This window comes from Gymnogyps californianus, chromosome 22, assembly GCF_018139145.2.
Source record: "Gymnogyps californianus isolate 813 chromosome 22, ASM1813914v2, whole genome shotgun sequence".
Lineage (NCBI taxonomy): Eukaryota > Metazoa > Chordata > Aves > Accipitriformes > Cathartidae > Gymnogyps > Gymnogyps californianus.
The window spans coordinates 5,372,163-5,396,164 of record NC_059492.1 but is presented as its reverse complement, the minus strand read 5'-3'; the positions used below and the strand labels follow the sequence as shown (position 1 = coordinate 5,396,164).

The following is a 24,002-nucleotide window of genomic DNA, read 5'->3' as shown; positions in this document are numbered from 1 at the left end:
GAGCGGCCTCATGGGCAACGCGCACCGTAAGAGGAGCCCGGCGGGCGTCAAGGCCGGCTCCTCCTGGCCCTTTGGCCGTGCCGGGAAGCCAAGGGCAGGTAGGAGCGATGGGGCTGCCTGGGGAAGGGCTGCGGAGGGGTCCGGGCTCGGTGCCTTTTGGGGGAGTCGCGCCGGGAAAGTTCGCTGCCTCTGCTCTCCCCAGCGCGGCGTGGGGCTGGGCAGGACCTGAGCCGCTGTGGCTGGAGGCTTCGCTCTCCCCTGCCCTCCCCATGCTGGGGGGGGGGGGGGACGGCGGGCAGGATCAGGCCCTCTGACCCCAGGTGCCGGAGCTGGGGAAGAACCTCTGGCTGCACACAGGGGCTGCGCCGACATGCCGGGGACCAGCCATCGGCTCGCCGGTGCTATCAGGACGGAGATCATCCGCTGAATTAGTTACCGATTTGTTTTTCTAAGCGGTGTCCCAGCGGTTAGAGCAGGGACCCAGGGCTGCCGGCATCGCCTTCCTCCCCAGCCTCTGCGCCCATCCCGTGCCTCGGTTTCCCTCGCCGCGCCCTGGGGAGCGGCAGATCTGGGAGTGTTTGCAGAGAGCACCGGGCTGCTCCCCCCTGCATCCGTCCTGCACAGCTTGCCCACCTCGCTCTGCGTGTGTCTGTCTGTCTGTCCATGCACTGATTGCTCTGCTTCTTTATGCTCCGGCTCCACGGATGCAGCTGAAAAGCCCAGGAGGAGGCATGGGGCGGGGGAGCTCTTTTCTGCGGGGAAATAGAGTGGGGGAAAGGGTCCCGTGCCAGCCTGGACCCACATATTGAACCATCAGCCCCATGGGGTGCCTGGTCCCGGCGAGTTCCCTCCGCGGTTCCTCCGTCGGAGTGGGGCGATGCGAGCGGGGAAGGTCTCTCACAGTAACGTCGTCCCCATCCTGGGGTTACTGATTTCCCTGCTGATGTCGTTAAACTGTCCTCACGTCCCCAGCCCGGCCTGAGTCGGGGAGGGGACTTGACGGGTGCGTGGGCAGGGATCTGGGGTCGGTAGGAGTGGGGTTAGTGGGTCTCGGGGGGTGGTAACCGGGCGGTTTTCTCCTGCCAGCCCTGTGGGACCCCCCTCCTGCCCTTGGCTGCCCTGTTTCCCTCGGTCTTTACAGTCAGCAGCTGCCCAGGTTGAGGTGAGCCGAGCTGTCCGCAGGGTAAACAGGGTCTGGAGTCCACCCCTGGCAGGCTTGGGGAGCCACCATGCCAAGCAAAACTGCCCTGGAGAGGTGGGGGCCGGGACGGGAGACCCCACAAGCACATGGGGAGAGGGTGCCGAAATGCCCTGGCTGGCAGCATCTGCTGGGTGCATGGGGAAACTGAGGCAGGAGCAGTTACGCTAATCGCCCATGGCCATGCAGGGACAGCATCTCCTGCGCTGCAGGCTCTCCACCGTCCACCTCTCCTTGCCGGCTGGCTGCGGTCTCCTCTCCGCCGAAGTCATCCTCTTGTTGTGGTCTCCACCCGGGAAGGGCTTGGTGCCACCAGCCAGGCTGTGTCGTAGCCGGGCTCCTGCTCTTCTCTGGCTCTGCCAGACACTGTCCCTTTGCCTCTGCCCTGAACCGCAGCGGTGCAGGTGATGGGGTGAGCCGCCTTCCCGGGAGAGGTGGTTTGGGGGCTCGTGTGAGCATCCCTGGCGCAGTCTTCACCCTTTCCTTGTGCTGTTCCCGTCCAGACCTCCGTCTGCTCTCCATCCCCCTGCCAGGCTTGGGTGCCCCTTGCCAGTCCCTGAACCAGGACTGCGGGGCTGCCGGGGGCTGCGTGCCACCGCTGCTGCCCTTCCCCGGGGCTGGTTGGGAGAAGCCCTGCTCCGTTTCGGATGCCCTGAAATGGGTGCTCTGTGGGACCGTGCAATACAGCCGGGGCAGATCCTGCGAGGCGAGAGCCGGCGCTGGGGCCGAAGGCTGTGGGGTGGAAGGTGCTGAGAAAACATGGGGCGAGTTGTGTTTGTTCTCTGCGGTGGCTCCATGGCAACGGCGCGGTGGCCACAAAGCGAAAGAATTTGCATTGTGTCGCTTCAGCATTTCGGAGGGCGCAGCTGGGATCACCGGCTGGGGGCAGGGTGCGCCGGCACCCGCCGGATGGGCCCCCGCAGTTGCTCTCGTCTCGCCCCTGCCCCTCACCCAGACCCCGGGAGACCCTGGGTGCTTCTGGATTTTGGGTCAGAGGCTAATTGCATATCGCGGGCAACTGGACCAGTATCCCCCAGTTCCCGTCTCTCCATCCCCGGCTGCTTGGGAGCACCGGTTTGGCCCCGCCGTGCTCACTGCCGGCAGGTCAGGCCTGGGCAGGCATCAGCAGCTGCCTTTGTGCTTCTGCCATGCGTGGGGTGGCGTGGGCACCCACTGCCTTTTGATCCTGAAGGGCCAGAGCAGCGGTCCCCGGGGTCAGAGTTGGCCAGGCAGGAGCCTCAGGAGCATGGCTGAGGGCTGCCGGGATCACTCTACCTGCTGCAGGCAGCTGCCTGCAACCTGCTCCCTGCTGCCTGGGCCTCCCCACTCTGCTTCACCAGTGCCAAACCCGCGCGTCCCCATCCCCATGCCAGAGCGGGGCCCGGCTTGCTCCGGGGCGCATCCCCTGCCTCTCCTTCCTGGGCTCGTCTGCGGCGGGAGCTGCCGGGGAAGGTCCTTGAGCACCAGGGAGACCGAAGCCTCTTATCGGCTCCTTATCGGGACGGCCCTGCCAGGCCCTGCTGAGTCAGGGTGGAGGAACGTGGCGGCCGGCCAGGCTGCACCCCGCAGAGTCAGCGCGGATGCAGCTGCAGCCGGCGCGGGGCTCCCTGGGTGCAGGGTCCCCTGGCACCCGCGTCCCTGTCGTGGGTGCTGGGGCAGGTTGCAGAGGCAAGTGCCCTGGGGGGAGGCAGGTTTGGGGTGAGGGGTGACCCATGGCCGTGAGGCTCCCCGGCAGCAGGTACCAGCGCCTGCCCTAGCCGGGGAGCCGGTGGTGGAGCTCCTCGGCAGTCCCGGCTCTTGCCGTGCAGCTCTGGGGTGGGCTGAGCAGCTCTGGGCGTCTTCCTCCTTCGCAGCCGCTCTTCGTGCCAGACCCACGCTGGGCCGGCTCCGCAAACAGCCGGAGGAGCAGATAAGGGCAGGGGCCCGCCCCGGCGGGAGACGTGCCGAGATTTACACAGGCGCTTTCTCCGGGCACCACCAGCCCGGCACACCGGCCTGCTGGACTCACCTGCCGGCATCCTGCTGCCGGCTGGGAGGGCTGAGCCCTTCCCGGTGCCCCTTCCCGCTCCTGGAGCCGGGGAGGAGGTGATCTGCGGGTGTCCTGGGCAAGCAGCTGCCTCCAGTGCTCGGCTCCGACATGCCGTGCCGTGCCCACTTGGCAGGCGCCCCGTCACCAAAAGACAGGGATGAGAGCTGTCGTTCTGCTGCTGGTTATCCCCCCACCCCAATTTGGTGGCAGCCCCAGCCCCATCTGATAGCTCCTCTCCCATCTCCTCCCCTGATCCCGCATCGCCGTGTCCGTCTCAAGCCCCGGTGGAAGATCGGCAGCTCCTCGGCGCTTCCTCGCCGCCTCCTGCCAGCACTGCCAAGCGAGAGACCCGCGGGCAAGAGCGGGATTGGGTGCTGCTTGCAGGACGGTGGATCCGTGCATGGAAAAACCTGCAAGGTCTTGTCCCTAATCCGTCTCCTGGATCTGCTCCTGTGCGGAGCCAAGTACCTGCTGTGACAGGCACGCCTGCCATTTACAGAGCACCCTCGGTACCCTGCAAACAAGCCGGGCATGACGGCACGCGCCGTGGGGACGCAGCCAGCTCTGAGCACCGCGGCAGGGAACCGCGCAGGCGCCGCAGCAGCGCACATGGGAGGTAGAGGAGAGGACACCAAGGGAAGGTGAGGCAGGGCTGTAATAAACCTGTGGACTTTGGCATAGGTCCGGGGAGGGAGGAGGTGCCGGTGGCCCGTCCCCGACTGTGCGTGCCACCGGCATTGCCTCCACGGCCCCGTGTTGCTTTTGAGGCTCTGCCCGCCATCCTCTCCCGCCCCGTACTCCCCATCTGGGCCATTCCTGCCCGGATCCGGCTCCTGGCCGGGGAAGGCTGTTATTTACCTTCAAACCTGTTTGGTGGCTTCTCCGGGGAGGGGACGAGCGTGGGGTGGGGATGTGGTGGGACGAAGGCTCGCTGGGCTGGAACACGGGCTGGGGCTGGAAGTGAGGTGCAGTCGGGCATCGGGGTGGTCCTGCCTCCCTCCACGGTGCTGGGACCCCCGCTGTGGGCTACTGCCGGACCCTCGCCCGGGGTCCGTGATAACACATGGAGCAGGAGACATTGCACGTCACCGCACCGGCTGCCTGTGGGGCATGCGCCGGGGCAGCAGCGAGGCCAGGGCCGAGTCGGCTGCGGCACAGCCCCGTCGCACAACCAGGTGCGCTCCTGCCATGACAGCAGCCGCGGCTGGAGGTGGCCGGCTGGGCTGGCCGGGTGACGGCTCTCCTCCGAGCAGGGTTTCACCCTGCGCTGGCTCCTTTGCCGTGGCCCGTTGGCTCGCCGGGGCGATGCAGGGCAGTTTTCTGCACTGTGATTTAGAGGAAGAAAAACGATCCAAGTTTGTTTTCCCATTTGAAATTAATTTTATTTCTGCCTCTGCGTGGGATTGTGTTTGAGAGTCGAGCCAGCAGCACAGATCGGGTTGTGTTTATTTGCTTTGCGGAGATGTTTTCCTGGCTGAAGCAGCAGCCCCCAAGTGAGGCCGAGGGCAGGCTGCAGCCCCCGGGCTGGCAGTGGGGGGGGTGCGTGGCCGAAGCCACGGTAAATATTAGTGTGCTCTTATCCTGCCTGGAGAGAGCACAGTCCCGCGGCGTGTCCCAGGGCACGGATCCTGTGCAGAGACAACAAGGGCTCGGGGAGCGAGGGCGCCGGGCTGGTTGCCTCCAGGGAGGCTGCGGCCCCTGGCCCCCCGGCCTCCCTCGCCAGCTGAAGGTTGGGGCGCAGAGGCAGGGCAGGGTGGCACAGGCGGGTGCCAGGTCCCACCCGGGGCCACGGAGCTGCCTGAGCAGAGGTGGTGGGCCCAGGGGAAAGATGGACACGCTCGGGCTCGTAAAGAGGCGGCGTCGCTCCCAACGGGGAGATGCCGGCAGGGCTGCCTGCACCATCCCACCGGCTGGGGAACTGGCTGGCCGTGCTGCAAGGGGAGAGGCCGATTCAGAGGGAGCAGAGGGGCTGGATGCTGGAGCAGAGTGTGGGGGCTCTCGCAGCCGTGGCAGGGCCCACGTGCTGACTGCTCTGTGGGGCTCTCGGGGCTGGGGTTCATGGTGCACCCCATTGGCGTTATCCACGCTTATGGCATCTGCAGGCAACTGCCGCTTTGCCCCTCTCCAGCACGGGGAGCGGGGCTGTCCCCAAGCCTGGGCGCATGCCTGGATGGTGCTGGCCAATGCCTGGGAGCAGCGTGGTGGGTAGGAGTCCCAAAGTGGTGGGAGAGCATCATCCCCATGGGGCAGGGGGGTCTTCTCGCTGCCTTCTCGCTGCTCTCTGCACCACCCTGGCTGCCAGGAGAAGGGAGGCAAGGTCTCCATCCCACCGAGCAGGAGGACACACGCAGGCAGGTTCTCCTCCCCTTCCTTCCCTGGGGACCTTGCAGCCCCTTCCCGCCCGCCTGCCAGCTCCCCCCTCCTCCCCATTTTTCTCCGGTGAGTCAGTGGTGGTGGAAGGGGCGGGCAGGGAGCTGCGCTGCCTGTTCCCTGCCTCCTGCCGCAGGACCCGCCGCTGTGCAGGGAGAAGGCAAGTCGAGGCAGTGCCGTGCAGGCAGAGATGGATGTTTGCAGCTGAGTCTGGCCAAACCTGCTGCTTGCAGGAGGCACAGGCCTGGCGAGGAGGGGGACAGGAGCCAGGGTTTTCTCCTCCGGCTCTCCCCGAGTGAAGAGCAGCATCGTGGCTAAGCCAGCTCTGGGAGGGAGCTGGGCCGGCACCGTATCCTGCTTGCAGCATCGCTGGTCCAGGGCTGTATGGCCCCAGCCGTGTTCCTTTGGGGTCTCAGCTCTGGTCTCTCCCTTGTGCAGCCCTTCCCATTCCCACCCTGGTGCCTGCCAGCCCCTCTCTGCTGGCATAGAGCGGAGCAGGCAGAGCTGAAGGCAGGGTGCCTGGGGTTCCCTGCCCCTTCCTATCATTTTGCCTTGCTGCGGGTATGCTTTGCTCCCTCCGGACCATCCCTGGCACTGGTAGCGGCAGATACCAGCTCCAAGTCAGGGAGACCATCCTTGAGAGAGTGCCTGGCCCTGAGAGGCCTCCGGCTCCTTCTCTGGGAGGATCCCACTGCCATGTGTGGATGAGGCACGTGTGTCAGATCAGCGCCGCCGAGCCTGGGGGGGACGGGGCGATCCAGGGCACGTCGCAAGGAATGCACGAGGGATGGGACGCCAGCTCTGACCGGGCATGTTGCTACCAGCACCGGCTGCAGCTGCGGTGGCTTCCTCAGCCCACCAAGACCTGCAGCCTCTGCCGCAGGATCAGGCCTCCCTCCCTCTTGGCTTCTGCCCCTTTTCCCATCCCTTTTGCAGCAGGTTACACCGTGTGTTGACAGAGCCGGGGTGAGGAGGACGTGGTAGCGAAGGTTGCAGGGAGTGGGAGGAGAAGCGGAGGCTGCTCTTCGTGCGCTGCCACGCTCTCCAGCGTCAGCCCTCGGCATGAGGCTCCTCCGTGGCCAGGCAGCGCTCCTGCCCCGGCTGGGCGGTGGCCGCGGTGCCCTGCCAGGATTATCCTTTGGGTGATTGCAGCCAGCGATGCTGAGCTCCTCCTGCCCCGAGCCGCAGAGGTGTCACGCTCAGGAGAGGGACACGTGTCTCTCTCAGCAAGGGATGCTCTCGAGGCCCTTTTGGGTCCTCCTGGGCGATGGGCCACACACAGGGAGGAGGAGCAGGGACAGGTTGTCTGCCTGGAAATGTCCTTACAGCCCCGGGGAGTAGCTTCCACATGTGCTGCCATCAGCAGACCCACAGGGCTGAAGCTCAGCTGTGCCTGGGCCCTGGACTGGTAGCATAGGGGGGACTGTCCCCCTTTACCCGTGGGGGCTCCCAGAGCTCCCAGTGCCGTGCAGTGGGGTCCCAGGTGCAGCCCCATCCACGTGGGCAGAGCTGGACGCACCGTCGTGGAGGGCCGGACCCTTCCCTGCAGAGCTGGGAGCGGTGTCACTCTCGGCTGCATTTGCCCGCTGTCGGCCGTGGCCCTTGCTGGGACTCGTGACAGGCTGCCCGGAGAGGAGAGGGCAGCGTTCAGCACAGCACGTGGCTGCCCGCTTTGTGCATCCTCAGCCCTTTAATTATGTCCCTTTTCCACTTGCGCTATGAAAAGAGCTGGGGAGCGTCTGCCTGCAGCCGCCGGCACCTTCTGGGTGAGCGCGTGGGCAGCAGGGCCGATCCTGCCTGTGCTGGAGGCAGGGTGCTGGGTTACGCATAGCAGGGGCTGCAGGGCGCTGCTTGTATTTGCTGTTATGGGCACGTAGGAGATGCAGGGGAAGAAATCCTCCCTAAGCCTGGAGCTGCCCGGCCGGGGATGCAGAGGTGCCCTTTGCAAGGTCAAACTGTCTCTCGGGCTGCACGTTCAATGCCTGGGGTCCCGTGGGACCCTCGCTCTCTGCTTTGGGTAACGCTGCTCCGTCTGCAGCCAAACCTCTGTCCTGGCACAACAAACCCTGGGCGCAGCCTGCGGGGAGCTGGCAGGGCAGGGGAAGGAGGGTTTGACGTGTCGGCTCCTGGCTGGCACGAGGACGGCCCTGCCTGCCGGGTAAATGCTGGGAGCTCTTCACCTTTTGGGGCAAAACGCCTGTAGATGGGAGGGATGGAGCTCCCTGAGGCACTGGGCACCCAGGGCTGATGGACGGGGCAAATTCCCCTTCTGCGCAGGGCACCGCTGCTGCAGGCAGCCTGCCTGCTGCCTGCCAGATGGCACGGGGCTCCCCGCACCCACTGCCCCGGGAGCACGCAGCACCTTGTGCGGTGGGGACGGGTGGCTGTCAGTGCCACGGTCTGTACCAGTGCCTGACCACCCAGCATTTCTGCCCCTGCCTTCACGTGCCCCCGTGCCAGCAGCTGGAGCTACTGGTTAGACTGGTCCGAGACCTCGTTCTCCCCTAGCGCCGCCGGCTCTTGTGACCATGACGTAGCCATGCTGGATGCCCCGTCCCTAAGGACAAACGCCCTTTGCCCCGCGATGGCTCGCGTCCCCCCGCTGCGGGCTGAGCTGTGCCGGGAGTGGGGCTCGCCCTGGCAGGGCTGGGGGGGCTGTGGTGGGCGCCAGGTCCTGGGGGGCACTGGGGACCGACGAGGAGGGGGAATGCCGGTACCGTTGGCTGTGCTGTGCCGTATCCCAAGGGCTGGCGCTCGCTGGAGGAAAAGCCTCCCAGCTCCTCCCAGTTGGCCGCACTGTTGTGGAAGCGAGCAACTGGTTTGCAGGGATGCTGTGCCCAGCGGGGAGCAGGCGAGGAGGGTCCTGGGGGGGGTCCCAGGGGTGCAAGAGGGGGGAGTTGGGGAAATCCTGGCCCTGAGCCCAGCAGAACGGATCCCTGCCGGCCGTGCCGTGCGTGGGAGGAGGCGGGAGGGCCGGGGGTGAGCCGGGAGGCCAGAGGAGGGGCCCCCGCTCTCCTTCTCCCGTGACCGAGGAGGGCGGTGGGTGCAGCTGGGGCTGTCCCCTCCTGCCGCTGCGCAACCGTCCCCGGGCTCAGGCTTCTCCCTGCGTGCGGGCAGCTGCACCGGAGCCTCTTCGCCCGGTCAAGCATCCTCTCGCCGTGCGGATGAGGACGGAGAGAGGTAGCTGGGGGCCGCCGCATCCGCCTTGCCGGCACACGGCTGGGTGAGAGCCGCCCCGGCACAATAGACAGAGCCTCCGTGGGGGGCGGTGGAGCCCCTGCTCCTGCGGGGACCAGACCCTCTCCCCGGCCACCATGGTGGTTTTCATGGGCAGGAACCTCTCCTCGCTTCTGGCTTTCTTCAAGAAGAAGGGTGAGTGAGCGGGAGGGAGGGAGCAGCGCCTTGTCCTTACGCAACCCCTGCCCGCCAGGACCCCTGCCTGCCCGGCACCGGGTGCTTGCCCACCCGCAGTGGGCAGGGGGGGCTGCCATCCCAGGGGGAGAGCAGGGAAGGTCACCCCAGCCCCAGCCTCGTCCGCCGGGAAGTTAATGGAATAAATCACTGCGCTCCTCTCGCCGGAAGGCAGCTCTGAGTGTGCCGGGGAGGGGGGGGGGGATGTCGGGCGAGGTGCTGCCGAAATTGGGGGAGGAAAGGGCTTAGGGGAAGGGGAACATGATGGTTGGGGGCTGTGGGTGTTTCATGTCCCCTGCAGGGACCCTGCACCAGCACAGGGTTCCCCTGTGCCACCACCCGCTTTCCCAGCCTGGCTGTGCCCCCGGTGCCTGATCGCCGTGCCGCGGGTGCCGGCAGAGGCAGAGGCCGGCGTGGCGGCATGGCGCGGCAGGGCGGGCCGGCTCCATTGTTCAGGGCCTGCTCCTTTGTGTGCCGGAGCTGGAGTGTGGCCGTCTCGCTGCCTGGCCGGGCTGGCTGGGAGGGGACGGGGGACATGGGGGACACAGGGGACAGAGGATGGGTGCGTGGCGCTGGCGATGCTGAGCAGCAGGTGCCCATGTCCCCAGGGTGCTGCCGCCAGCCCCGCCGGTTTCCTGTGCTCGCCCTTCCCTTCCTCAGCCTGAAATTGTTTTTTTCCAGGCAGGAAGAGTTTGAGGCTTCGCGGCAAGCAGCGGCGTGCAGGCAGGAGCAGGCAGGGCTGTGCCCATGGTGCTGCGGTGCCCTGGCCGGGCGATGCCAGGCGCAGCCCCCAGCAAACACCCAGAGCCAGTCGTGGGCACCCCAGGGTGCTGGCGATGGTTTGCAGGGAGGGGGCTGCGAGATGGGGTGTGGAGGGCTCCATGTGGGCCCTGGCATGGCATATGGGGTCTCCAGCACCTGGGGGCTCGGAGGGGGGATTTGTGTCCTCTGGGGTCTCTGCACCAGGCTGTGCCTCAGTTTCCCTTGTCTGTGCAGTTCCCAGCCTGCCTGGGCACAGAGCGAGTCCCTGCTCTTGGAGTGCTTTGCAAGGCCTGGGGATGATGCAACCCTCCAAAGGGAAAGTCATCATCTCTCTTTCCTCGTTTCATCTCCCCGTGCTGCCCCTTCTCTGCTCGGCTGCCCACAGCCCCGCACAACTCACTGCCTCGTTTGCTCCTAACGAAGGTGCTGGGGAGGAGGGCGGTGCCGTGCCCCAGCTCCGCTCCAGCCGGTGGGGAGAAAACTCTGCGGCTTCACAGTGGAGACAGCCCGACTCCGGCATATCGACCGGCCGGGCAGAGCCATGGGAGACGATTTCTCGCACGGCATTTCCAGCACCCGGTTCAGAGATGAGCAGGATAACGTCATTCCGGGACGGCTGTCATCGCCCGGTGCTTCTCCCGGCTCGCTGGAGCCACATCCTGTGGGTGGGGGTGCATCGGTGGGAGCGCGGCTGTGTCCCCCCAGCCAAGCTGACCCCTCTGTCTCCGCAGGCGCTGCCAAGGGCGAGGCCGAGAAGCGGCTGAGCGTGCAGTATACGGCAGGCGAGGAATGCCCCGACAACGTCTTCTTCCCCAGCACCCGGCCCCCGCACCTGGAGGAGCTGCACAACCAGGCCCAGCAGGGACTGAAGTCCCTGCAGCACCAGGGTAGGTGTCCCCAGCCCCGAGGTGGCCTGGGGACGTGGCGGAGGGTGCAGCTGGCTGACCCCAGCTCCTGGCTGGCCGAGCTGCGTGGGCGGTGCGATGGGGCTGACCGGAGTCCAGTACCGGGGCTGGAAGCGGTGGCTGGGGTGTGCGGGCAGCACTGCCGGATTCGGCAGCCGTTTCGCTGGCTGGCGGCTTCCCCGGCTCCCCCGGAAGGATTTACCCCCTGCCTTCCCTCCGCAGAGAAGCAGAAGCAGACCAAAAGTGCCTGGGACCACGGGGACACCAGCAGCCTCCAGGTGAGCCCTGCCGAGGAGCCGGCTCTGCCCCGCAGCGCTCTCGGGGTGCTCTGGGGGTGAGGGGACACAGGGTGGCCCCTCTGTCCCCCATGGGTGGTGTCTGGGGGCTGGGGGCAAACGGGGAACCAGCCAAAGCTGCAGGACCATGGCTGGGGCGGGTTTGTGGGGTGGGAAGGGGCCGTGCGTCCCTCGGTGTTATCCCCTTTGCCCCATGACGAGCCGCTGTCCCCGTTCTCAGCCTTGGCACGTCCTGCCCTGCCTTGTGGGGCTCTGCCTGGGGACCCCCACCATGCCTGCGTCCCTCTGGCGTCCCCCCCCCGCCCCACTGGTGTCCCCTGGCAGCCCCGAGTGAGGTGGGGTGACGGGGCGGCATGACGGGGACCATTGGCCGTATCCAGCCCCGTGGCCGGGCCCCTCCCTGGCTGCTGACGAGGAGAAACTCCCACTCACTTGGCTGAGCTGGGCTTTGCCGCTTCCCCGGGCTCTGACCCCGCTGCCAGCACCTCACCCACCCGTGTTTGCTCAAGCCACTGCCTCCCGCTGGCTCTCGGCCCCCTTAACCCATTGGAAGCGGGGGGCCGGGAGCCCCTGGGCGGGCAGAGCCGCTGGGGGAGCAGGGCCGGCTCAGGGCGGCGTGGTGGAAGGCTTGGGTGGTGGTTCACGCTGATGTGTCTCATCCCGACCTCCGCCTGTGCCAAGAGATGCTTTGGAGGGAAGGAGAGGCACTGAAAGCTGTGCCCGTCGCGGGGCTGTGCCGCTGGCCGTGCCCAGGGGGACATGCACGTGCTGCGGGTCCCTGGCACGGTTGCATCGCTGCCTGCCTGTCCCTGTCCCCCCCCCCCTCAGCCCCATGCCCCTCTCCCAGCCATGGCAGCCCTCCAGCCCCGGGCTCTGGGGCACAGCAGGGCTGGGCATAACCATGGGGCCATTTTCGGCTTGGCACGGCGGCGAGGCTGGCTGTTCCCTCGGGTGTTCCTCCGGTGGGCCGGACCCCGGCTCGCCTGCTCTCCGGGGGGCTGCGAGGCCACGCGGGGTCCCTGGGGCTGCTCTCGGCCCCGCTCCTGGTGGGAGGACTCTGGATGCCGGCGTGGCTGACTCAGCCTTTGGCCCTCGGAGAAGCTTTTGTCTCGGCAGCACTGGGCTGCGGAGTCAGTTTGCGGCGGAGAAGAGGCCTGGCGGGGGCCGGGGCAGCTCCGTCCCCGCAACTCGGGGTCCACCTGAGCCCTCTCTCTGCCCACACAGTCCTGCGCATCCTCAGAGGATGACAGCGTGTCCTTCCAGAGCCGGGCGGCCTCCTGTGCCATGGACAGCACCTCCGAGGACGCCCTCTCTATCCGCTCCGAGATGATCCAGCGGAAAGGTACCCGGCTGGGGGGCTGCGGGGCCGGGGGACAGGAGCCGAGGGGGTGCGAGGCGGGCTGGGGTGCATAGCAGGAAAGCTGGGCTCTGTGCTGGTGTGGCCACGAGCCAGTGCAGGGATTTGGGGGCCCTTGGAGAGAAGAGAGCAATGCTGGCTGAGTCAGAGCGTTGGGGCTGGGCGAGGGGGACAGACGGACGGACAGATACCGTCTCCTCCCTGCTCAGACTGCGTGGCTGTTTGGCAGCTGCTGGTGCCTCTCCGGGCTGTGCCGAGCGCCTAAGCCTGGCCTGTCCTGGAGCATCTCCGGCAGTGGGGGGGGTGCTGGGGACACTGGGGATGCCCTGGTCAGGGCCCCCCTCACGCTGGCTGGACCCACTCATGCTTCTCACAGGTTCCACCTTCCGACCGCACGACTCCTTTCCCAAATCCTCGGAAAGGGCTGGCAAGAAGAGGAAGGAGAGGAGGACGACGGTGCTGGGCATCCCCCAGCATGTCCAGAAGGAGCTGGGTAAGCGTCGGGGGCAAGGGGGGATTTTTAGGGTCTGGTCTCATTGCCCAGGCTCTGTTTGCCTTGGCTTGGTGCGTCTGCCTTGGGATCACACCGGGTTTGTCTCTCCCTGCTCCCAGGTCTCAGGAACAGCCGGGAAGCCACGGGACACCCCGAGGCTGATGGGCGAGGGCAGGCGGGGCGTGGGGGCAACCAGGCGCCACAGCCCTTGCTGAACGGCGGGCAGGTCTCTGGCGACGCCATCCGCATCCCCACCATCGACGGGAAGCTGCAGCCACTGGCTGTCCCCGGGGGTGCTCGCATCTGCCTGGGAGCCTTGGAGGAGGCAGACGCGGCCCTGCAGAAGCACATCAACCGGGTTTACTACGACGACACGTTGCTGGGGAGGAAGACGGCGGCCAAGCTGTCACCCATGGCGAGGCCAAAGTCGCTGGCTGTGCCGGGCATGACCACCAATGCCAGCCCCCCGGAGCTGCTGAGCCCCGTCATGTCCATCTCACCCCAGGGCACCTACATGTCCAAGATCATCCCCAACGCCATCCTGCCGCCCATGGTGGACGTGGTGGCCCTGACGCGGAGCAGCGTGCGGACGCTGAGCCGCTGCAGCCTGGTGTCGTCCAGCCCGGCCTCGGTGCGCTCCCTTGCCCGCTTCTCGGAGCGTAGCGCCCGCAGCCGTGAGCCCTCCTCCTCCAGCGACAACTGGAGCCACTCGCAGTCCACGGAGACCATCGTCTCCAACAGCTCCACGATCTCCTCCCAGGGTGGCTCCGACCGTCGGCAGCCCGAGGCAGGGCCCTGCGGCGAGGCGGATGCCGCGGCTCGCTCCGACACCGACCAAGTCAGCGTCTACAGCTCCGCCAGCTTCGTCAGCTCCTTCTCCAAGCCTGCCGCCGGCCCCGCGCCTGCAGCCCCCGGGCTCCTGGCCGTGGCGGGCAGCAGCGGCCGGGCGTCCCCTGCCTACAGCATGAGCAGCCAGGCGGAGGGCTCGGACACGGGCAGCCTGGCCAGCGAGCGCTCCTCCGCCCGCAGCGTCTCCCTCAGGAAGATGAAGAAGCCCCCGGCCCCCCCTCGCAGGACCTACTCACTGCACCAGAAGGCTGAGGGGGAGCCCAAGGTGCTGGGGCTGCCCCCCAAGCCCGACCGGCGGTCCCAGCGGGAGAGCAGCGCGCCCTGGTCCCCACGCCCCGAGCCCTTCAGCCCCACAGCTGAGGATGAGGTCTTCTCCCCATCGTCGCTGAGCGAGACCAGCAGCCTCCGCTCTGAGAGCCTGGCCGGTGCCAGCTCCCCCGAGGCCTCGCAGGGCAGCCCCGGGGTGACGGTGGTGCTGAGGGAGCCTCAGGCTCAGCCCAAGTGGAGCTGCCCGGATGGGTCTGACCGCACCATGTCCCCCTCCAGCGGCTACTCCAGCCAGAGTGGGACGCCCACGCTGCCTGCCAAGGGACTGGGACCCCCATCTGTGTCCCCAGGCAGGGCTCAGCCCCAGAAGCCAGACCGGGTCTGCTCCCTGCAGTCGCCTGCGCTCTCTGTGTCCTCCTCCCTCACCTCCATCTCCTCCTCAGCCTCGGACCCTGTCCCCCCTGAGACGCTGCCCTGCCGCTCAGACCAGTTCATCATCCCGCCGCATCCCAAGGTGCCCGCTCCCTTCTCCCCGCCACCCACCAAGCCCCAGCAGCCCACGGCCCCCACCGGCCCCTTCCTTCCCTTGCCAGACCCACCGGCACCCAGCACTGCCTGCCAGGAGCCCTCGGCCAAGCCCAGTGGCAAGTCTCCACCGCCATCGCCGCCGCCTGCCTACCACCCACCTCCTCCGCCGGCGAAGAAGGCGGAGGGGAGCCCCCAGGCCGCCAGCGAGGCCCCCACTGACACCGCCTGGCCCCCACCGCCCCCGCCAGCTCCCGAGGAGCATGACCTATCCATGGCGGACTTCCCCCCTCCGGATGAAGCCTATTTCTCTAGCCTGCCCGATGTCGCGCCGGCTCCGGCGGCCGGGCAGAAAGCGGCACCGAGCCCGGAGACTGCGTCTTCCTCATTCTTGGCTGCCGTCTCCTCGCGCAGCCAGCAGCAAGACCCGCCGGCCGGGGCACCGCAGCCGCCTTCCCCTGCCGAGCTCCCTCCCAAGGCCACCGTGTCCCCGCCACCACCACCGCCTCTCCCCCCACCCTCAGCTCCGGCTCTGCCGCCCCAAACCAGCCTTAAGAAGGCGGCCAATGGTCCCCGGGCAGATGCCAAGAAGGAGCCGGCGTCACGGAGCAAGAGCGGTCCCGTGCCCAAGGAGGACGCCAGCCTGCCCATCGTCACGCCCTCGCTGCTGCAGATGGTGCGGCTGCGCTCCGTGAGCGTGGAGCCGCCCGCCGGGGCCGGTGCCGAGGAGCGGCCGCACCTCAGAAGCCTGTCCGCCGGTCCCTGTCCACGCGGCAGCCCCCTCCTGCCAAAGACGCGGTGCCTTCGAACCAGCTCCACCATGCCGTACACCTCAAGGCCGCCGCCTTTTCCTCCGGTGAGGCTGCGGAGAAGCCACCGGGCAGCAGAGCAGCTCTGCCCGGCCCCGAGGGCCCCCCGGGGACGGCCAGCTCTCCCCCAGGCACAAGTCGCCGGCCTCCACCGCCAGCTTCATCTTCGCCAAGAGCTCCAGGAAGCTGGTGATCGAGACGGCCTCGTCCCCCGAAGTGCAGGCTGACCTGAAGAGGAACTTGGTGGCTGAGCTGATGAATTTCTCAGGGCAGCGCTCGGCAGCCCCGGCTGTCGCCCAGCAGGGCCCCGGCAAGGCGCAAGCCCACCGAAAACCCGGCAAGATCCCCCCTCCGGTAGCCAAGAAGCCTTCGCTTGGCCCGGGGCCAGCTCCTTCCCCCCTGAGCCCAAAGACGCCGGGGGCAGAGGCACTGGGCTCCTCTGTGCCGGATGGGAAGGCCAAGGCAGTGCCAGCGGACGAGAGCAGGACTAAGAGCGAGCCGGCAGGAACGGCGGCCTCGGGGACGGAGGGCAGGAGTGCCGCAGAGCCACCGGCTCAGAGCCTCCCTGCACAAGGTACGTGGGACGGGGGCCCAGCTCAGCCCCACCGTGGGATGGTGCCGCTGTAGGTGCTCGGGCTCCTGAGCTATAGGCTCCCAGCGTAGCACGTGGGCCGTGTTGGGGCTGGGGTGGCACCGGGATGGCCGGGAGAGCCCGGCCATGGGGCCAGACTTGGGGCAGGGCTGTGGGAAGCTGGGGCTCGGGGTGGCTGATGGGCTCTTCCCTCCTGCCTTGCAGACGGACGGGGAGACACGGCCTGAAGGATGAAGCTGCAGGACTGGTGCCCCCGCGGACAGGAATCCAAATCTCTCAGGGACCTGGGCAGGTCAACGGACGAGTGTGGAACTGGCAATTAACTTAATACAGGAAGCAAACAGCCTTAGCCTCCACGGCCTTGATGATATTTATGCAAAAATGGTGTTGGTTTCACTTTCCTAAGTACTACAGCTTTATTTTGCTTTTTTTTTTTTTTTGTTACCTGGACTCGAGGCCCGTGCCCAGAGCCAGCACCTCCTCCCTGCCGGGCTGCCGCTTGGTTTGTGCGTGCGGAGCAGAGCAGCCACGCTGAGAGGAGCGCGGGGGCCGAAGACGCTGGAGCCGCTCTGCTCCCGGCCAGCCAGGCCCGCGAGGAATCAAAGCACTTTGGACGAGGGAACGGGAAGGCTTCGGCCACGGCAGTGCCCAGGGGGGACGCAGGCAGGAGCAGCAGGATGGGACGGAGGCTGGGAGGGACCCGGGCCTCGGCCCTTGATGGAAAGGCAAGAGGGGGCTCGTGGCCAGCACCGATCTCTGCCTGCAGCAGCGCAGGCTCTGGGGACTCGCCCGCTGCCTGACACAGCCAGCCTGCAGCCGCGCCGGCCGCAGGGTGGAGGGGGAGCCCGGCTGCCCCGTGAGCTGGTCTTTAGGCCCAGGGCTCTGGGGTAGAGCCTTGATTTCTGTTTCTGTAAACTCGGGTCACATTTTGATTTCTTTGATTGTAAAAAAAAAGAAAAAAAAAAAAAAAAAGACCAACCAAACCAAACCAAAAGCAACCAACCCTCTGCCGCCGAGTAGCTGCTCAGAGCTCTGTACCTGGCTGGTAAAAATGATGACCGAAGCTTGCTGCCTCCTGTGCTTCCTGGCTTATGGCCACGGCCTTGCCACACACGGCAGCTGCCCTTCCCGGCGGTGTCGAGCTCTGGGGCAGGCACAGACCCGCAGCGGGCTGGCTCCCGGCACCGCTGCCCACACAGGATGGGCAGAAGGCTCGGGCAGCACTAAAACACAGGAGCAGGGCTGGCTGCCAGCTCAGCCACCTCCCCCAGGACAGAGAGGCACACCCGGGTGCAGTCAGCTTGACATTTTATTTGGGTTTACGACAGACAGATGGTTCCCGAGTCAGTGTTTAAGGCCCGCGCCCCCCCACGGCCTCCCACGGGCTCAGGACAGACCCACGAGTGCTGCCTGCACTCCTGGCAGCACCGGCAGCGGCCGCAGCCCCGGGGAAGGCTGAGCGTGGAGCAGGGGGTGCCCGGGCAGAGCAGGGGCCGGGGCCTGCCTGGCTGCCAGGCAGCTGCCCCCAGCTCCGTTTTAGCAGCAAAACAGGTTTGAGCAAGCAGCCTTCCCTTTCTGCCCTCACCGCAGCATCCGCACATGCCATCCCAATCGGGATCAGTCCAGTCCCATGGCACAACTGGGAGCGAGCCGATGGCCCCAGCGTAGAGCCTGAGACCACGGGCACAAGTCACACAGGTCCCTTAGGTGTGGTGCCACCGTCAGTCCCCAGAGCCGGCCCACAGCCGAGGCACGGACGCTGGCTGAGCAGGCCCAGGGCGAGGGGGATGCCGGAGGCAGCTCTCCAGCTGGGAGGCTGCAAATTCAGTCCCAGAGCCCCCAGGTCCCGCAGGGCTGAGCCCCCGGCTCGGGGCACTGGGGAGGAGATGGCAGAGACCGGGGAGGAGAGCCTGGCTGAGGTGATGGAGGGGGCCAGGCAGGAGGCGTGAGCAGCGGCTCTGGCGCTTGTTAGCTGATGCTCCCACCCTTCAGGCTTTTACAGGAGACTCTCCCCAGCTTCGTCAGGAAGTTTCTCTGCTTCCACTGGGCGACACAGTCCTCAGAGACGCGGAAGTCAGCCTGGGGAGCAGAGAAGGGGAGGCAGGGTCAGGCCTGGGCTGCCAGCGGGGCAGCGGTGCCTTGCGCAGCCGGCGGGGAGGTTTGTCTCCTCCACGGCTTTGCCGGCAGTAACAAACGTGGGCACTGAGCGGCAAATCGCTAATTTGGGGTCACCCAGAGCTGGGGACAGTGGCATCTACGTGGCCCTAAGCACTGCCCCACTTGACGCCTGGAGCCCCAGCTACTCCGAGCTGTGGCCCAGCGCCCCGGTGCAGCCCCTCACCTGCAGCTTCTCAAAGACCTTCTTCTTCGGCTTGAGCTCGTCGTCGGGCTCCCCGCCCTCATAGCCCTCCACGTAGACACGCTCCCCGGCGCAGCACCCGGCCGGCGGGTCCAGGGGTTCCACCTGCCGCGGCTCCCCCACGCTGCAGAGGGGTGTGGGGGAACCAGAGTCACCCCGAGGCGGTACCCACCCACCCCTCAGCACTGCCGGGCTCTGGGGCAGGAGAGGGGGGGGTCCGGACTGTACCCCTGGAGGGGTACGGCCCCGATGTCCCCCTCCCTCACCTGGAAGCACACAGCACCATGCCCTGTGACTCCACACCCCTCATCTTCTGGGGCTTGAGATTGCAAAGCAGCACCACCAGCCTGTCCTGCAGCTGCTCCTTGGGGACGAACTGCACCAGGCCGCTGACCACGGTGCGGGGCTCAGGCTCACCCACGTCAATCTTCTCCACGTACAGGCTGTCAGCATCCGGGTGCTGCCAAGCAGAAGGAAGGTGAGGAGCAGAGAAGGGGACTGGGGTGGCAGAGAAGAAGGGGGCAGACCCCCCCACACACCCCAAGTGCCCATGTCACCACGTGGGAAGGTTACTCCCCTCTCCCCGTTGTGCCCATACCTTTTCCACACTGATCACTTTGCCAACGCGGATGTCCAGCCGGGATGGGACCACGTTTTCCGGCTCCGAGTTCTTGGTGCCCTTCTCTGCAGGCTCTGCAGTGCAAAGGGAACAGTTGCACCACTCAGCATAAACCCAGGGAGCTGGCCAAGCCCTGGGGAGCACACAGTGACCCCCAAATGCTGGCCCTGGGGCCCACTGAATTCCCTGCGTGGCTCTATACCACAGAGCACAGTCCCTCCTCTGCTTTGGTGGCCTGTCAAGCACCAGAGAAGCACGCTGGCATCTGTCCTCTCCGGGGCAGGCAAACAGCCCTGGTGTTGGCCTTTCCTCACCCTTTCTAACGCTCTCCGGGGCTGCTCCTGAGACTAAAGTTTCAGAACTTCTCTCTAACCTCAGCCCCTGGAGGGACTCTCTCCCACCCAGCCCTGCGTGGCCAGGGCCCCACTTCCCCGAGCTCCCAGCACCTCCTTACTGGCTTTGGATGGGTTGGGATACGCCGCGTTGGTCAGCTTCTTCAGTTCCGGGCTGTTGAATTTCTCTCTGATGGGGTCAAGCAGTTTGTTGAGGGCCACTTCCACCGAGTTCTTCAGGTCTCCGGGATGCACAACCTGTATCGTGACAAACAGACGAGTTCCTGCATGGTTTCCTCCTGGGCAGGGGGAGCAGCAGAATTTGAGTCACTGATCTGAGGCCAGAGAGGTAGGAACTGGAAACCACACAGGGCGGGGAGATGAACCCCAACCCTTGGCCTGATTCCCCCTCGGACATCAGAGCCCCTCTTCTGGACACTTTTGCTTGCAGCCTCAGCTGGGAACAGCTGAACACAGTTAACTGCTGCTCTGTTCCAGGACGTGGCTGACGTGGTCCTGTCCTGCACCAGGACAGGCGGTGTCCCCACATCCTTCACCCATCCTCTCACCTTCAGGCTCTCCTGGCTGGGAGCACCCTGCCACCCTACAGCCACTGAGCCACGCTCTGCTCCACACCTCTTCCCGGCGCGGATTTCCATCTCCCACTGCCGCTCAGAGCCCTCCCAGAGAGCTCTCAGGAGCCTCAGGGACAGGGAGAGGGTTCGGTCCCTCCCAGCACTCACCTGCTCAGCAAAGTCCTTCTCCAGGGCCTCATAGGCTGTGTAGGTTTTGTTTCCTCCCCATTTTTCTTCTCGCAGAACCACAAACTCTGCGACACACAGATTTTAAGGCTCAGATTAACCCAAGCAGAGACTTACCCCTGCTCAGCCAGATAAACCACCCGCCCCACTTTGCCCAAGAGCTGAGGGGGACCGCAGCAGGGGCTGGGGAGGCGGCACTCCGAGGCAGCCTGCTTCAGGGGACACACGCTCCCGTCCCCTCCTCTTACCCACCGGAAAAACTAGACCCAGCATCCAAGCGCGGTGAGCCCCTCACCTGACTTGAGGGGAAAGAGGACGTGCTTGATGAAGGAGAGGACACCGTTGTTCTCCACGTTCCCTGGCTCGCAGAAAGCCTTCTTCAACTTCTTCTTCACATCCTCCTTGCGGTCCAGAAGGTCAATCTTTGAGTCCTGCAGGAAAAGATTTCCGCAGCCCTTCACCCAACCTCTTGCCCAAAAGAAACAACTCATGCTGGAGTTGCTGCAACTTCTTCTTAGACCCCAGTGTGAGTGGAGAGAGAAGTCACTTTCTCTTGGGGTGCAGCCTCTCTGCCCCCAGCCATTAAACCATCCCCCTGCAGAACCCCAACCACAACCACCGTTCAGGGACCAACCTCTTCCGACGAGCTCATTTTGCTGCCTGTCAGACCGGGAACCATCGGGTTCATCAGATGGACACGCTTGGCATAGCCCAGGGAAGGGAGGTACTGGGAAAAAGCAAGGAGGCAAGTCATGGACAATCCTCTTCTGACGATTGGCTTTAACTCACAATCCCCGTTTGCTCCTGGCTCCAGATAACTCGGGGACCCAGAATAACAGGACCCAGAAAGCCATCACGGGTTCACAAGGCGCTGACAGCCACAGCCAGGGACGTGTGGCAGCACTATTTTGCACATCAGAGCGCCACGGACCACGAGAGCAGCAGCAGCAGGAGCTGCGAAGAGCCGCGTGGTGCCAACCGAAATCACAGACACGCTTCTCCCAACGGATTAGCGAGTGTTCGAGCCCTGAGCCAGACACCAGCATCGCTGGGAACTCACAAACACCCCCCATTCCTCACCTTCTCTGCAAAGGTGAATATCTTCCTCTGATCAACTCCTCCGAACTGTGCGTCGACCTTGAGGTACTCCTCATCCAGGGCCTGCGGAGAGACACACACAGCCTTGAGACTGGACCCAAGACTCCACACTCCAGCTGGGCTTAACCTTCCGAGGTCCTGCCTGTCCCCCAGGATCTGCCCAGCCTCTGCCGGGGCACTCGCGCCCTGGGAAGGACGGGAGCTCTCCTGCCTGCCTGCTGTCCTGCAGCTGGCCAGAGTCGCTGTAAAAGCAGCTCTGCGCTCAGGTTACGCTTTGTGCTGCTACCAAGTGTAACATTGGGGTGGAGTATAAGAACCTTGGCGTTCAGCCTCCCATGTCCCTGCAGTCCTGGCGTCGCCCAGCACCTCCCCGGCCAAGAGGCTCTGCCGACCCGCCTCGCCACGCACCTGCAGGCCTGGGTAGAGCAAACCGCTCAGCAAGGGGTGCTCCACCTGCTTCACCACCTCCGCGCCCGCCTTCTTCGCGTCGTGCTGCGTCACCACGGAAGAAAGGCGGTACACATCCAGCGTGTACTCCCTGTGGGAAGGGACAGCACTGTTAGCACCGGGGAGGGGGACATATTTTAGAGCTGCTTCACACAAATGCTGGTTCTGGCCACATCGAGAAGAGTCAAGGCCTGGAGGCACCTTCACTTTGTTCCCTGAATGACAGTGCCTGGGAGCAGGCTCAGGAACAGGGTAAGCTCAGGAACAGCAGAGCCCCAGGTCAGGCTCTCCCATCCCAAGAGGATGAGGCACCCCAGGACTCACTTGCTGAGCTGGTAGTCAGTGCCCCGGATGAACTTCAGCTTTTCCAGGGGCACCCCAATGCTCTCCAGCATGGCTTTGATCACGTTCTCGTAATAGCGGGTGCGCAACTCCAGCAGCTCCCAGGGGGCCTTCATGTTGTCTAGGTAAGCATGGAGGTCAGCAAAGAGTATTGTCACCTAGTATGGAGGGGGACAGAGTCAGTGCCACACGAGTCAGGGGAACTACCCGTTCCCAGCCATCAGCATGGTGACAAAGTCCCGCAGGGTCTGAGCTCCCAGCCTGGCCCCGTACCTCACACCCTGCCTTCAGGAAGTCTGCGATCTTGGACATGGGCACGAAGTAGGCCACGTGCGGCTTGCCCGTGGTGGCGGTCCCCCAGTAGATCTTCAGCTCTCGCTCCTTCAGGATGGCCATGAGCTTATCCTCCCCCAGCACCTCCTGTGGAGGACCAAGACACAGATCCGGCACGGCTGAGCCTCCCGAGAACACGCTGGCGGGGCTGGGGGAGGACGTGGGCAGGACAATGTCCTCCTGAACAGCTGAGCCCCGAGCCGTGCCCCGGCTCCGGCTCACCCTGCATGCAGCATGTCCTCGGGGCTCCTGCCGGGTCCACGGACCCCCTCCGCTACACCCAGGGCCTGCTCCGGCTCCGATCCTCCCCCCAGCCTGCCCTGTCCCCGATCCTCTCCCGCGGCCTGCCTCGATCCCCCCGCCTCGGCCTGCCCCGGCCCCGATCCCCCCCCCGGTACCTGCAGGTTCCGGGTGATGAGGTGATACTTCTCCTGCGGGCCGGGCGCGGGGTCCATGGCGGCGGCTGCAGAGAACGAGACAGCGTTACCGGAGGCACCAGCCCCCCGGGAGCCCCCCGAGCCCCTGCCCGGTCCCGAGGCCGCCCCGGTCCCACCGGCCCAGCCCCACCAACCTTCCCCGGGTTGCATCAGCTCCGCTCGGCGCTCGCCTGCCGCGCCTGGACGTCACTTCCGCCGCCCAGAGCGCCGAGCTACCGATGAGGAGGGGCGGGGCCGCTCTCCGCCAATGAGGCAGTGCCTCGCGCGGAGGGGGCGTTGGGGGGGGGGGGGCTGCTGGGCCGCCCGCGCCGTTAAGATGGCGGCGGGTGAGCGCAGCGCGGCCCGTTCCTCCGCTAGGCCCGGCTCAGGCCCCGGCGGTTCATTTGTCTTGTTGTAGCTTTTTGTTTATTTATTTGGGTTTTGGTTGTGTTTTTTTTTTTTTACTCCGGTGGGGCTCGGGGGGGACACCTGGGCCGGGCTGGGCCTGGCCGGGAGGAGGAGCCGGGGGCGGGCCGCGCTCCTCCTTCGGGGCGGCCTCGGCCCCGCGTAGCGGCCCGGGGTGGTGCCCGAGGGATGGGGAGCTAAAAGGGGGCTGCTGAGGTAGGGACAGGCACGTAGCGGGTACGAGTAGACCTGTGAGTGAGAGAGAGGGCGAGGTCAGAGCTGCGGAGTGAAACGCTGGCGTTTGCCTTCGTGCTCTCGGGTGAGATGAGAGCAGGATGCCCACGTCTCGAGATTTTGCTTTTTCAGCGAGGGTATCTCGTGTGGTGGGCAAATCATGGGGCTGAGGGGAGTGTTACCCTGTGGCCTGTGATTGTTTTCTCTAGCGGGTGCCCCCTGCTCCCCGTTCTCTCTTCAAGGAGCAGATGCCAGAGCAGTGCAGCGCTGCAGGCTTGTGAGATCTGCGTCTGGCTGCGGGGAGTGGATGGGCAAGGTGACCAGTCCGTGAGCCTTGGCAGAGCTGTGTTTCTCAGTAGCTTTGTCTTTTGATGTCATTATTTACTGAAGCTGTGCTAGAAACCCACATAAAGCATGTGTAACTCTCCAAAGAGCCTTCCTTTGGCAGCCCCTAGGAGAATGGCCCATCCGTGCTGGTGCTTGTGCAGTTGGGCGTGAGCTGGCTCCAGCATGGTCTGACCATACAAGCAGCAGTGCTGGAATGAGGGACAGGGTGAGAAGGTGGCAGCAGGCTTGTCTTACATCAGTTTAAGAGCCATTTAAACTGTTACGGAGGATTATCCTGGTGTAAATCCTTGAACAGCCCCTGAATTCAACACACTTCTGTGGGGAATGGCGGGGGGCTCTGTCTGGGCTTGTGCATCATCGATTGCATAGTTACCAGAGTTCTGCTTCCAGAATCAGATGTAGGGCTGAAAGTACAGACCCAGCACTGGTTGCAGTTAGGTGAATT

General features: G+C 65.6%; 2 protein-coding genes across 2 annotated transcripts; one reads left to right on the top strand and one right to left on the bottom strand.

Moving 5' to 3' along the window:
* The first annotated feature begins 4 nt into the window (after positions 1 to 4).
* KIAA1522 (KIAA1522 ortholog) lies at positions 5 to 16,264 on the top strand. Its single transcript, XM_050909811.1, is given in 9 exon segments — positions 5 to 98; positions 10,502 to 10,657; positions 10,898 to 10,953; positions 12,196 to 12,313; positions 12,705 to 12,821; positions 12,941 to 15,193; positions 15,196 to 15,375; positions 15,378 to 15,845; positions 16,068 to 16,264. Coding segments are annotated over 9 exon segments (3,459 nt in total). The 5' UTR covers positions 5 to 10; the 3' UTR covers positions 16,091 to 16,264.
* A 902-nt stretch (positions 16,265 to 17,166) lies between these two features.
* On the bottom strand, positions 17,167 to 22,751 carry YARS1 (tyrosyl-tRNA synthetase 1). Its single transcript, XM_050909815.1, has 14 exons — positions 22,726 to 22,751; positions 22,553 to 22,617; positions 22,095 to 22,241; positions 21,804 to 21,979; positions 21,441 to 21,570; positions 21,015 to 21,095; positions 20,569 to 20,661; positions 20,230 to 20,365; positions 19,917 to 20,002; positions 19,296 to 19,431; positions 18,821 to 18,915; positions 18,489 to 18,682; positions 18,205 to 18,346; positions 17,167 to 17,942 (listed from the first exon to the last, which is right to left on the bottom strand). Exons 1-14 carry the CDS (start codon positions 22,739 to 22,741, stop codon positions 17,832 to 17,834), a joined length of 1,608 nt encoding a protein of 535 aa, XP_050765772.1. The 5' UTR covers positions 22,742 to 22,751; the 3' UTR covers positions 17,167 to 17,831.
* Positions 22,752 to 24,002: the final 1,251 nt, after the last annotated feature.